The 15,036-nt window shown below is 43.9% G+C and overlaps 1 protein-coding gene across 1 annotated transcript in view; it reads right to left on the reverse strand.

The window, feature by feature from the left end:
* TEX11 (testis expressed 11) overlaps positions 1–15,036 on the reverse strand; it is a 1,801,876-nt gene that overhangs the window by 1,052,571 nt on the left and 734,269 nt on the right. Inside the window, exon 10 of the mRNA XM_040406306.1 lies at positions 12,984–13,065. Within this exon, the coding sequence (XP_040262240.1) occupies positions 12,984–13,065 (82 nt within the window). The remainder of the gene's footprint in view (positions 1–12,983; positions 13,066–15,036) is intronic.

The following is a 15,036-nucleotide window of genomic DNA, read 5'->3' on the forward strand; positions in this document are numbered from 1 at the left end:
CAGACGTCCGGATGCGTTTTGCGGATCCGATCCATCTATCAGTGCATCCGTAAAAATCATGCGGACATCTGAATGGAGCTTTACAGGGGGGTAATCAATGACAGGGGGGTGATCAGGGAGTCTATATGGGGTGATCACCACAGTCATTGATCACGCCCCTGTAAGGCTTCATTCAGACGTCCGGATGCGTTTTGCGGATCCGATCCATCTATCAGTGGATCCGTAAAAATCATGCGGACGTCTGAATGGAGCTTTACAGGGGGTTGATCAATGACAGGGGGGTAATCAATGACAGGGGGGTGATCAGGGAGTCTATATGGGGTGATCAGGGGTGATCAGGGGCTAATAAGGGGTTAATAAGTGACGGGGGGGGGGTGTAGTGTAGTGTAGTGGTGTTTGGTGCTACTTTACTGAGCTACCTGTGTCCTCTGGTGGTCGATCCAAACAAAGGGGACCACCAGAGGACCAGGTAGCAGGTATATTAGACGCTGTTATCAAAACAGCGTCTAATATACCTGTTAGGGGTTAAAAAAAACACATCTCCAGCCTGCCAGCGAACGATCGCCGCTGGCAGGCTGGAGATCAACTCTCTTACCTTCCGTTCCTGTGAGCGCGCGCGCCTGTGTGCGCGCGTTCACAGGAAGTCTCGCGTCTCGCGAGATGACGCATATATGCGTGACTGTGCGCAGCGCTGCCACCTCCGGAACGCGATCCTGCGTTAGGCGGTCCGCAGGTGGTTAAGAGAGGGTGGGGTGATTCCCTCTATATGAGCTTGTAGCACCATACCTTAACTACTTGCTAGTGAGCCACCACAACCTACCACTATTTTAGGTACACCCCACAAATGACCCCATTTCGGAAAGTAGACACCCCAAGGTATTCACTGAGGGGCATAGTGAGTCCGTGGGAGATTTTTTATTTTTTTTGCCAGAAGTTAGCAGAAATGGAAACTTTATTTTTATTTATTTTTTCTCAGAAAGTGGCATTTTCCGCTAACTTGTAATTTTTTTTTTTATCATACCTAAACTCACCATGCCCCTCCGTGAATACTTTGGGGTGTCTTCTTTCTAAAATGGGGTCATTTGGGGGGTATTTATACTATCCTGGCATTCTAGCACGTCAAGAAACATGACAGGTGCTCAGAAAACATGAAACAGAAAAAACGAAATCCGTAACCCGTGAAGTGATAGAAACGACACCGGGGAGGAAAGGGATGAGCGCCAAGCTTCTAGTCTGTGATGTATATATAGGAAAGTAGTGAACAGATGGGTGAATACCCCAATAGATAAACATACAAGACAGACGAATATAGTATTGTTGTTGTTGGTTCTTATCGGTATTAATGCCAATAAGGCCTTCACTACAATAAATTATAGTTCCAACCAAACCAAGACCCCAAATCTGGGCACTTCTCAGCTGAAGAAGTATTTAAATGGAGCACACAAGGAACATTGGTACATATATGTAAATATGTCACGAGGGTGTCTAGAACCACGCCTGACTCCGTTATACCCGGGGTCAGGAAGTCGCAGCGGTTGGCTGCGCGCTCTATGTAAGATAGGGCTGTTTCCTTATGGTAGCTTTCTGGGTTTGCTTTGCAAACCCTTTTGGCTCACTCAGGGATCCGTAGCTCCTTCTCCTCAGCTGTTCCTTGTCCAGCACTCCCAACCTCCTTATATTCCCCCCTCACACTTCTCTGGTTGCCAGATATAGAGCTTCCTGCCTGGACATCTATTCTGACCCTCTGGAGCTGTGTTGCTGCGTTCTCTGGTTGTTGGTCCAGAACGCTACCCTCCGGATCCCTGTTGGACCTTTGTGGTCTGCTGTGGTCGCCCACCTGGGTGTATGTGTTTGTCTGTATAGTCTGTCCTCTCCCTGGTGTTTCCCTCTTAGTGTCAGTGGTGCGGACTAGCGATCCCACCGGCCCGTTCACTATCTAGGGCTCATTTTAGGGAAAGCCAGGGTTTAGGCACGTGATCGCCGCACGGGTGAGGAACCCGTCTAGGGATGTCAGGGCAGTCAGGTGCCAGCCGCAAGGTGAGTCAGGGGTCACCACCTTTCCCTCTCCCTTGGGCAGGGCTTTCCCTTTTCCCTCCCTGTGCGTGTCGCCGGTCATTACATTATATCTGGCCCTTATTTTGTGTAGGTAAAAAAAAAAAATATATATATATATTTTTTTTACCTACTTAGAATCCAGTATGGATCAAATTGCTGCTCTGTCCAAACAGTTTCATGGCCTGTCTTTGGAGGTGGCAGGATTGAAGGCGTCGGTCCTCCAGCAACAGCAGCAATTACAACTGACCGCAAGCCCAGCGGTTGCTACTGGTAACCAGGTTGTTGCGGAACCCAAGGTCCCTCTCCCTGACAGATTTTCTGGGGGAAGGGACAAGTTTTGGACATTCTGTGAGGCCTGTAAATTATATTTTAAACTGCGCCCTTACTCCTCTGGTAATGAAGAACAGCGGGTGGGGGTTGTTATTTCCCTGCTGCAGGGGTACCCGCAGTCCTGGGCGTTCTCTTTACCTACTGATTCCCAGGCTCTTCGGTCAGTGGATGAGTTTTTCGAGGCCTTGGGTCTCATATATGACGACCCTGACCGAGTCGCACTGGCTGAATCAAGATTACGGAGACTCCTACAAGGAGAGCGGCCGGTAGAGGAGTATTGCTCTGACTTCCGTAGGTGGGCTACGGATACCCAATGGAACGACCATGCTCTCAGGAGTCAGTTCTGCTCTGGGTTATCCGAAAGGGTTAAGGATGCGCTTGCATTTTATGAGACCCCCTTTTCCCTTGATGCGGTTATGTCCCTTTCTATCCGAATAGATAGACGCCTTAGGGACAGGTTGAAAAAAACGGAGCCAATGGTAACCCCTTCCAAGCAGCAGTTAGTCTGTACGGACTTAGACGAGCCTATGCAGCTAGGAGGAACTACTAGTCAGGTCCGTCCTCCTGAGGCTTGCCGTAGGCGTGTTTTTTTTTTTTTTTTCATGCGGCCGATTCTTTATAAAACGAACTTTTATAATATGTAAATTCGGGCTCTACCAGCAAGTAGGGCGTCTACTTGCTGGTAGCTGCTGCAGAAATCCGCCCCCTCGCCGTGTTGATTGACAGGGCCAGCCGTGATCTCCTCCTCCGGCCGGCCCTGTCAGTAATTCAAAAATCGCGCGCCTCGCGTCATTCGGCGCAGGCGCTCTGAGATGAGGAGGCTCGTCTCCTCAGCACTCCCTCAGTGCGCCTGCGCCGATGACGTCTTCTCTTTCGGTGATGTCATCGGCGCAGGCGCACTGAGGGAGTGCTGAGGATACGAGCCTCCTCATCTCAGAGCGCCTGCGCCGAATGACGCGAGGCGCGCGATTTTTGAATTACTGACAGGGCCGGCCGGAGGAGGAGATCACGGCTGGCCCTGTCAATCAACACGGCGAGGGGGCGGATTTCTGCAGCAGCTACCAGCAAGTAGACGCCCTACTTGCTGGTAGAGCCCGAATTTACATATTATAAAAGTTCGTTTTATAAAGAATCGGCCGCATGAAAGTAAGTAAGAGCATTATATTCTGCTATATCGCACTATGAGCAATCTAACTATCCAAAAAAAAAAATATGAGTTTTGCAGGGTGACAGAAACCCTTTAATGTCTGTCCTTCTTTCCTCAGAAACAAAAGACCGTCGGAAAACTACTAACCCCAGGCTGTGTGGAGGATGTCAGCCGGGGGGTATACGTTTCCTCCATACGTACATCGCAATTTGTGTTACCAGCGGTTATTGTTTTTGGTGATAAGACGGAGACTATTTCTTTCTTTCTAGACAGTGGAGCAGGGGTAAATTTGATAGATGCCCATTTTGCCCGCACTATGGGTTTGTCTCTCTGTACGCTACAGAGACCTATTCCCATATTCGCTATTGATTCTGCTCCTCTGTCTCAGAGAAACCTCACCCACATTGTTCATAATTTACACCTTCGGGAAGGGGACCACCATAACGAGATGCTTTCATGTTATGTTCTGGAGGGGCTTCCCACTCCGGTAGTGCTGGATCTTCCCTGGTTGGTAGCGCACAATCCAGTGGTGGATTGGCAGGCCAGGGAGTTATTGGAGTGGAGTGAGCAGTGCAGAGAAAATTGCTTAAATAGCAATTGCTTAGTCGCCTCCATAACTACCCTACCTACATTTATTTCGGATTTTGAGGACATTTTTTCTGAAAAGGGTTATCAGAAGTTACCACCTCATCGTCCTTATGATTGCCCGGTTAACCTTATTCCCGGCGCAAAATTACCCAAGACCAGGTTATATAATCTTTCAGGTCCAGAGAGACAAGCCATGAAAGATTATATCTCCGAGAGCTTGGCTAAGGAACACATCAGACCCTCTTCTTCACCCGTGGCTGCAGGGTTTTTCTTCATTAAAAAGAAAGATGGGGGCCTGCGTCCTTGCCTAGATTTTCGCGAATTAAATCGGATAACCATTCGAGACTCATACCCTCTTCCTCTCATTCCTGACCTGTTTAACCAGATTGCGGGTGCTAGGTGGTTCTCCAAACTTGATCTTAGGGGGGCCTACAATCTGATTCGTATTAAGGAGGGGGATGAGTGGAAGACAGCTTTTAACACCCCTGAGGGGCATTATGAAAATCTTGTTATGCCTTTCGGTCTGACCAATGCTCCTGCCGTCTTTCAACATTTCGTTAATGACATTTTTAGTCATCTAATCGGCAGGTTTGTGGTAATATACCTAGATGATATTTTAATTTATTCGTCTGATCTGAGAACACATGAGGTGCATGTCAGACAAGTACCGCAGGTCCTACGGACGAATAAATTATATGCTAAAATTGAAAAATGTGTCTTCGCCGTTCAGGAGATACAATTCCTAGGTTATTTTTTATCTGCTTCAGGTTTCCGTATGGATCCTAGGAAGGTCCAGGCAATCTTAGATTGGGATCTTCCTGAGAACCTCAAAGCACTGCAACGGTTCTTGGGCTTCGCGAATTTCTATAGGAAATTCATTAAAAATTATTCACTTATTGTAAAACCCCTTACTGACATGACTAAGAAGGGGACTGATTTTTCTAAATGGTCTGACGCCGCTAAAGTTGCTTTTTCCTCTCTAAAAGAGAGGTTTACCTCAGCACCTGTACTAGTCCAACCTGATGTCTCTCAGCCTTTTATTGTTGAAGTCGATGCATCAGAGGTGGGAGTGGGGGCGGTGCTGTCTCAGGGTCCGTCTCCTGGCAAATGGCGTCCTTGTGCTTTCTTTTCTAAAAAACTATCTGCAGCAGAAAAGAACTACGATATTGGCAATAGGGAACTATTAGCTATTAAACTAGCGTTTGAAGAATGGCGTCACTTTTTAGAGGGGGCAGTCCACCCCGTCACTGTGATTATGGACCACAAAAATCTTCTGTACCTCGAATCAGCTAAGCGTCTCACCCCTAGACAAGCTAGGTGGTCGCTATTTTTTACCAGGTTTAACTTTGTGATTACCTATCGTCCTGGGGCAAAGAATACCAAGGCTGATGCTCTATCTCGTTGTTTCCCTGGATGGGGTAATGTGAGTGATCCGGTGCCCATTCTTCAAAGAGGAGTGGTTGTTTCTGCGGTACACTCTGTTCTGGAGGGGACGGTGTTAGAGGCCCAGGGGGATGCCCCGGTCTCTTGCCCCTCAGAGAAATTGTTTGTACCGTTGAACCTGCGTTTCAAATTATTAAAGGAACATCATAATTCGGCACTTGCTGGGCACTCGGGTAGTAAAGCAACCTTGGAGCTATTGTCTCGTCGTTTTTGGTGGCCAAGGTTGCGTCAGGATGTATTGGATTTTGTGTCTTCTTGTTCTACCTGTGCGCGCGCAAAAGTTTCACATACACGTCCTGCAGGGTCTCTATTACCACTCGTCATTCCCAATAGACCATGGACGGACACATCTGCCAATGGATTTTATCACTGACTTACCTTTGTCTGTGGGTAAAACTGTTATTTTGGTAGTAGTGGACAGGTTTAGCAAAATGGTACACTTCATTGCGTTACCCGCACTACCTAATGCTAAGACTCTTGCTCAGGTATTCGTCAGTGAAATCGTGAAGCTTCACGGGGTCCCCTCCGATGTTGTTTTGGATCGGGGTACCCAGTTTATTTCTAAATTTTGGAAAGCTTTTTGTTCCCGTTTGGGGGTACACTTGTCCTTTTCCTCAGCTTTCCATCCTCAGTCGAATGGACAGACTGAGCGTACCAACCAAAACCTGGAGACATATCTAAGATGTTTTGTGTCTGAAAACCAAGAGTTGTGGTCATCATATTTACCGTTAGCTGAGTTTGCCATAAATAATCGTCGTCAGGAATCCACTGGCAAGTCACCATTTCTTGGTGCATATGGTTTTCATCCCCAATTCTGTACTTTCAAAGAGAGGGGGTCTTCTGGGGTTCCCGAAGAGGAACGGTTTTCGTCATCTCTTTCATCGGTATGGCAGAAGGTGCAAGCTAACTTGAAAAATATGGGAGGTAAATACAAATGCATGGCTGATAAGAGACGGTCGCCAGGTCCGGACCTAGGAGTGAATGACTATGTGTGGTTGTCTACTAGGAATATTAAATTGAAGGTTCCCTCTTGGAAACTGGGTCTTAGGTTTATTGGTCCTTACAAAATTGTAGCCATCGTCAACCCCGTGGCTTTTCGCCTGGAGTTACCTCAGACTTTTAAAATCCATAATGTCTTTCATAAGTCGTTACTCAAGAAATATGTTCCACCTCTAGAACCGTCACCGCTGCCACCCCCTCCTGTTGTTGTGGATGGTAATCTAGAATTTCAGATATCCAAAATTGTTAATTCTCGTCGGGTCCGCCGCTCTCTTTAATATCTGGTGCATTGGAGAGGTTACGGCCCCGAGGAAAGAATGTGGGTTCCTGCGTCTGAGGTAAACACCGACAGGCTAGTTCGGGTTTTTCATGCCTCTCATCCTGAGAGACCTGGTCCTGAGTGTCCGGAGGCCCCTCGTAGAGAGGGGGGTACTGTCACGAGGGTGTCTAGAACCACGCCTGACTCCGTTATACCCGGGGTCAGGAAGTCGCAGCGGTTGGCTGCGCTCTCTATGTTCACTATCTAGGGCTCATTTTAGGGAAAGCCAGGGTTTAGGCACGTGATCGCAGCACGGGTGAGGAACCCGTCTAGGGACGTCAGGGCAGTCAGGTGCCAGCCGCAAAGTGAGTCAGGGGTCACCACCTTTCCCTCTCCCTTGGCAGGGCTTTCCCTTTTCCCTCCCTGTGCGTGTCGCCGGTCATTACAAAATATATATATAAGTGATAAATAAGTAAAAACAAGTAATATGAGCCTAGAGCTTTTCCACTCACTTCACAAGGGGGGGTCACCTCCAGGATAAACTCAAGACACCTGTGGTGATACCCCCCTGATCCGAGGTCGTTCGTAGAATGGTAGAGATCCAGGTAAGTGGACCAAAATCTGCAGTGAAGATGGAAACAGCAGGCGGATCCTTTACTTCATCAAATCTCTCTTTTATTCAGAATAAAACAAGGTCAATGTGTTTCGGGGGTCTATATAATATCCCCCTTCCTCAGGAGCAGATAGAGAAGGTAAGTAATTATCTACAGATACATATATACCAAATGAACGAATCAGAACAAATCGAAAATCGGCGCCAAAATCTTGTGGGCGTGGCTATGGAGGTGACATCACACACAGTCACCTCGAGGGTGTGAAAAATCGATCTATATCAATTTTACAGCAGTCGCATAGGGGGATAAACAATGTTACAATTAAAACCAATGCAGAAAGAAGTTGAGAAAAATCCAGCTCCACTTTAAAGGAATGTGCGTTTATTCAGCTTGCGGTTAAAAACTCATCCATGAAATACAAAATTTAGCAGTCTTGTCTACATGTTTCGGGCTACCAGAGACATTTCCAGCCCTTCTTCATGACACAGAAAGACATTAAAAGTGAGACCTTTTAAAGGGGAGGGTGCACCTGTGTTCACTAATTGTTTCCACAGGCCTGTAACCGCCCCCACGAAAGGGTGCCACACCTTCAGTTAACTCTTCTCATGAAAATTAAGTGAAAGAAAAAACAAAAATATAACCATATGTATGCATAGAGAAAATAAAAGTATAATAACTATGAAAAAAACTATGTCATACAAGGGTATACATATAAAGAGGATACATGGGGTATGAGCCGGATGTGTAGCAATATTTTAGCAAACTATGGTGGAATGTGATGGAAATCAGATCATCAGAAATTTACTGTAGCATTCTCAGGAAAGGAAGAAATTCACATGCCAAATTTGTTAGTGTGTGGATTATTGCTGCAAAATCAGATCTAGGCGTTTATTAAGCCCCTCAGGTTGGCGTGTGTTCAGTGAAAAAATCCAAAAAGATTCCCTGTTTAATAGTTTTCTTCTATAGTCTCCTCCACATTTAGGCAGGAAAACTTTTTCTATGCCTTGTACTATCATATCTGATGTGTCCCCACCATGGCAGACAGCAAAATGCAGACTAGCTGCAGACACATTGCGACTGCCATGGTGGGGCACATCAGAGATGTGTTTGCGTATCCTAGATTTTATTGCATTGATAGTACAACCCACGTATTGCAGTTTGCACTTTGTGCAGGTGATCAAATATACAGCGTGGGTTGTATTGCAGTTAAGATACGCTTTCATTGGAAAAACTCTGTTGTTTGCAGTTGAGGAAAAGGTTTTAGATTTCATCATATGTGTGCAGCAAATGCATCTGTGGTGTCCACACCTATAACTCCCCTGGGTCCTAAGCCACACAGGTTGCGACTTTTTGTCTTCTTGGTATAGGCTAGGGCTGACATAGTTTGCAATTGTGGGCGCCCTTCTGGCTGTGCATTTAACCCCATCTGCAACTATGTCAGTCCATTCTCTATCATAAGACAGGACAGGAAAATGTTTTTTTATAATATGACATATGTGTTGGTACTCTGTACTATATTGTGTTACAAACAGATTCCTTCTGTCCTTGTCCTTGAATGGACTGACATAGTTGCAGATGGGGTTAAATGCGCAGCCAGAAGGGCGCCCACAATTGCAAACTAAGATTATAAAAGTTGCCATCATACAAAATGGCGGAATAATATTCCCTATAGCCAAATGCGTAGAATTCGCAGGAACTGTTCAGACGACATCACGTGTAAGGAACAACTAATCATTTTGAAACAAAGATTTTAAAATAAAGGCTACCCAAATAAATTAGTAAACGAATCAATGAGAAGGGCCCTTGAAACTTCTCAAACAATAAGCCTGAAAGGGAAAAAGAAAATTGTCAGCGAACAAGATTGTACGAAACAATTTAGTCTTAACTTCATCACCCGCTATAATACACGGCATAATGACATCAGGAAAATTATGAACAAACATTGGAATATCTTGTTAAAAGACTCCATTATAGGTACATCTATCCCCAGAAGCTCTAAATTAATTTTTAAGAGAGCCCAGACTTTGAAGAACCTTCTGGCCCCATCTTGTCCTAAATTAGCCACTGAGGGGAGTAAAGCGACAACACAATCATGTCTTAATCCTTCCTCGTTCGGCTTGGAAAAGCCTAGCCCAAAGAACTGTACTGGTCCCCACAAGTGTGGTGTGAAAAGGTGTATGTGTTGTGCTATGATTAATGTGTGTGGTAAACAACTAATCTTACCCCACCCTAGAGAACACGTAATTTTAAAACAAAATATGTCTTGTAATAGCACTAATGTTGTCTATTTACTACAATGCCCCTGCGAACTTTTATACGTCGTTTGTACTACCCAGTCACTGAGAGAACGCATGAACGAGCATCGTTCGAATATACGATGAAAGGTTAATACACATAGCGTCTCTCGTCACTATGCCCTCCGCCATGAAGGTGACCCTTCCTCTCTGTTGGTTACACCTCTAGAATGGATACCCCATTCCTTCCAAACGTTATGTAGGAAGGAAATGTTTTGGATTTTTAAATTAAATACCCTGTCGCCATTTGGTCTAAATTAATCACTAGAATATACAAATTATTGATTTCCTTCTGTTTTATACCATTTTTAGTCGTATAATACTCTATTTTATTCAATAACCAATGCCTTATATATATATAAAAAAATATGCTTTTAGAATATATTATTTCTTAAAAAGATTTTTTAAAATATTCTTATAACCCTTCGCCCCATAGAAACGTTTTATTAAGTTGATTTTATATAATTAATTTAACATCAAAGCATTATTAATATTATTAATATATTTATAATAATATATTTATATTTAATTCATGCATATATATATATATATGGAGACATATCCCTCCCCCCAGAGATTTTCTAGTATTTTTTATCATTATTTTTACCATATTGCCCTGTCAGACTATATTGTAGGTAGCATAAGATGTATTATATATATTATATATATATATATATATATATATATATATATATATATCTTTCACTTTTTATTATTATTTTTTATTTTATATATTTTTTTTATATATATATTTTTTATTATATTTTCCTTTTTATTATTATTATTATTATAATATTTTCTCCTTTTCCCTTTTATATGTAAAAACAGTTGTTTTTGACAAACCATAGTTTTCTAAATATGTGTTCCTGTTCCCTCCAGTGATCCACAAAATACATATCATTCTACATATTATTTTGCATATTAATTTGCATACATATATATATATATTTATTTTTCTATGCACATGTGAGCCTTCCTGAGGGGCATCGGCTCTCTCCGCTCCAACCCAACACACTTTTTTTGCGACTGACAGTTGAAGGAACACACGCCGTCAATCGTGCGTTTCACAGTTGTCATGGATCTCATGGGGCCTCCCATCATTTGAAGCTCCGGGCGCTCGATCTGCCGATATCCGGTATGGCAGCAGAATGGAACGCACGCTGACCCGCGTGCGTTCCACAGTTGCCATAGCTTCCATGGGGCTTCCCGTCTCTTGACGCTCCTTCTTAGTGTTCCGGTTTGTCTTAGTGGAACGCACGCGTCACTGTGTGCGTCCCACAGGTCCTGTCCCCGCCCCCTCTCCCCCTTTTGTGTTCTCCCGACACGAAGCCACATTCTTGAATATTTTCACTCTGGAGAGGTAGTATATGTCTTTATATATGTTTTTATGTATGGTAGTATATGTTATATGCTATATGTATGTGTATAAACTTGCCATCTGCATCTATCCTAAGGCCTTATGGAACACCCCTATGCAAATTCCATGCGTTCCACCGAAGTCACTTCCGGTTTGTCCGGCAGCTACCGAACTATGTTCTGAATCCTTACTTTTCTCCCATTTTTTTTATTTAAGATATCATTGGTTTTAATTGTAACATTGTTTATCCCCCTATGCGACTGCTGTCAAATTGATGTAGATCGATTTTTCACACCCTCGAGGTGACTGTGTGTGATGTCACCTCCATAGCCACGCCCACAAGAATTTGGCGCCGATTTTCGATTTGTTCTGATTCGTTCATTTGGTATATATGTATCTGTAGATAATTACTTACCTTCTCTATCTGCTCCTGAGGAAGGGGGATATTATATGGACCACCGAAACGCGTTGAGCTTGTTTTATTCTGAATAAAAGAGAGATTTGATGAAGTAAAGGATCCGCCTGCTGTTTCCATCTTCACTGCAGATTTTGGTCCACTTACCTGGATCTCTACCATTCTACGAACGACCTCGGATCAGGGGGGTATCACCACAGGTGTCTTGAGTTTATCCTGGAGGTGACCCCCTTGTGAAGTGAGTGGAAAAGCTCTAGGCTCATATTGCTTGTTTTTACTTATTTATCACTTATATATATATTTACATATATGTACCAATGTTCCTTGTGTGCTCCATTTAAATACTTCTTTAGCTGAGAAGTGCCCAGATTTTGGGTCTTGGTTTGGTTGGAACTATAATTTATTGTAGTGAAGGCCTTATTGGCATTAATACCGATAAGAACCAAGAACATCAATACTATATTCGTCTGTCTTGTATGTTTATCTATTGGGGAATTCACCCATCCGTTCACTACTTTCCTATATATACATCACAGACTAGAAGCTTGGCGCTCATCCCTTTCCTCCCCGGTGTCGTTTCTATCACTTCACGGGTTACGGATTTTGTTTTTTCTGTTTCATGTTCACTGAATTAGTGTTAAAACTCTGTTTTCACTGATTTGAGCGGCCTACTTCTTTTTAGTGACCTTTTATCTCGATCCTCACATCATCACGGTCCTGTTGGCGCCCTTCTTTCCTTCTCTTTAGATAGAGTTGGGATAACTTTATTTTCTTTTTTCTTCTTTTTTAGGTGCTCAGAAAGTCAGAGCTGCTTCAAAATGCAGAAATTCACATTTTTGTACTATAGTTTGTAAACGCTATAACTTTTGCGCAAACCAATAAATATACACTTATTCGATTTTTTTATCAAAGACATGTAGCACAATAAATTCGGACACAAACTTGTATAGAAATATAATTATATTTGAACAATTTACCAGAGAAAGTTAAAATACACTTTTTTTGAGAAAATTGCGGTCTATTTTGATTAATATAAAATATATAAAATCTCAGCAGCAATCAAATACCACCAAAAGTAAAATTCATTTGGGTGCCAAGTTGCATGACCGAGCAATAAACCGTTAAAGTTGTGAAGTGCCGATTTGTAAAAAAGGTCCTTGTCACTAGGGGGGTATAAACCTGTGGTCCTAAAGTGGTTAAGAGACCAGTGCTGCAAATAGGTAACTAAAGAAGTTAAAAGGGTGAAAATTACACAGAAGAGTAGCATTTTATGCACTGATACCATCAATACTAATGCAAAAAATGCTTTTCATTTTTACTCATGTGCATTATTCTAAATATTTTTTATATTTTTTTTTATTTGGGGATAGGTTACTATTTTTTTTATTAAAAAATTTACTTTCTTAGTGATTCTAAACTTGCACAGTGATAGATTAGATACATAATGTAGATCTATTAATTACAATGTATATGCCCACTTACCCATGCTGATGACATCATCAGGCAAAGAGCAATGGAGAAGGATTTTCATTTTCAGAAAAAGACCAGATGGATGCAAGTGTTCCTGGAAAAATAAATATTCAAATCAAGTTATATTGATATAACCTACAGACAGAGTGAGACGACAATGCAGTCACAATCTGCAACTGTATGCAGTTTTATGCAAAATGTATCTGTTTCCCAATGCAGGTAAACATGTTTTACCTAAATAAAGAAGGCAAGAAGTGCACTGTAAAATCACAGCATTTTGTAGTAAAGCAGCATGTAGCTGTCATGAGAGGCAGGCGGCGGGCTTCTGTCCCCCTGCGCTGCCGGCGGTCCCCGATCTCACGGCAGCCCGGACGCTCGCTGCGTCCGGCTGCGCCTCCCAGCGTCTCTGTCGTCATGGTGACAGAGGATGCGGTACGTCCGGCCGCACTCCTCCTGCAGGAGCAGTCGGCGTTCCCCGTCACCATAGGAACCAGGTGGGGCTGAGCGCCGAGCTAGGCACTCGGCGCTCGGCTACTGTCAGGGAGGAGGGGTCATGTGACGCTGGCCACGTCACATGATCCCTTTCCTCCACTATTTAAACAGGAAACCTGCTAGCCACAGGTTGCCTGTGATTTCGTCTCTTGGGCTGTGTGTATTATATATTATTATCTTACTTGACCTCTGGTATTTGACCTTGACCATTTCCTGACCTCCCTTCTGCCTGCTCCCTTGTTATTGACGCTATCTCTCGGATTTGAACTCGACTCGTTCTCGGATTTGTCTCCTGCTTCTTCCTTTGTATTGACGTGACCTCCCGGACCGACCTCGTCTAGTTGATCCGCCATTGCCTCTCCCATTACTGGGTAGCTTTGTCTTGTCTACTTCCCTGTCTGTCCGTTTGCCTACGTCTCGTGTACCGCTCTCTGCCTTGCTGTCCGGTTCCTCTCTGTCTCTATCCTCTCTACTTTGCACTTAAGTAGGGCAGGGACCGTCGCTCAGTTGCTCCCCATCACCTAAGGTGGGAGGTGCAAGTAGGCAGGGACAGGGTTGAAGGTGGCAGTCAAGGGGGTACACTTCCTCTCTACCTTCCTTACGCGTGACAGAATCACAAGCCGGACACAACCCGCCGGTGAACTACAACCACTACCCATTCCCTGCAAGCCATGGTCACACATTTCCATGGATTTTATTTCTGACCTGCCCCCCTCCGAGGGGAAGTCAGTGGTTTGGGTAGTGGTTGACTGTTTTAGCAAAATGGTGCATTTCTTTCCCTTAAGTAAGCTCCCTGATGCGAAAATTTTAGCATCCTTGTTTATTGAACATGTGGTACGCCTGCATGGTGTCCCTGAAAATATTGTCTCTGATAGGGGCGTTCAGTTTGTTTTTGGGTTCTGGAGAGCTTTTTGGAAAAGATGCGACATCTCTTTATCCTTTTCGTCTGCTTTCCATCCAGAGACTAATGGGCAGACGGAACGGTTAAATCAGGCAGTGGAGCTTTTTCTGAAGTGTTATGTATCGCACAATCAGCTTTTATGGGTGAGATACCTCCCGTTGGCAGAGTTTGCCATCAACAATCGGGTTAATTCGTCCACGGGGGTATCTCCTATTTTTTTTAATAGTGGTTTTCATCCTTGTTTTAGCTCTAATTCCTCCGCGTTCTCACTCAACCCGCAGGCAGATTCTTTCACCTCTAGACTGTGCACAGTCTGGGCATAGGTTCAAGCGAACCTGGAAAAGGGCCAGGAGATTCAGCGTAAACATGCCAATAAGAAACGTTCCAAGGGAGTAAATTTTGTACTCGGCGATAAAGTGTGGTTGTCGACTAAGAATCTTTCTTTGAAACATTGTTCTAGGAAATTCTCGTTTCATAGGACCATATGATATTACTGAGGTTATTAACCCGGTGTCTTTTGGTAAAACTAACCGACTCCCTTCGTATACATGATGTGTTTCATAAGTCTTTACTCAAGAGATATGTGTCACCAGTGGTTCCTTCTAAAAAACCTCCCCCACCTGTGGAGGTTGAAGGTCAGGAGGAATTCGTTATCTCTAGAATCATGGATGT

This window comes from Bufo bufo, chromosome 8, assembly GCF_905171765.1.
Source record: "Bufo bufo chromosome 8, aBufBuf1.1, whole genome shotgun sequence".
In the NCBI taxonomy this organism is placed as follows: Eukaryota; Metazoa; Chordata; class Amphibia; order Anura; family Bufonidae; genus Bufo; species Bufo bufo.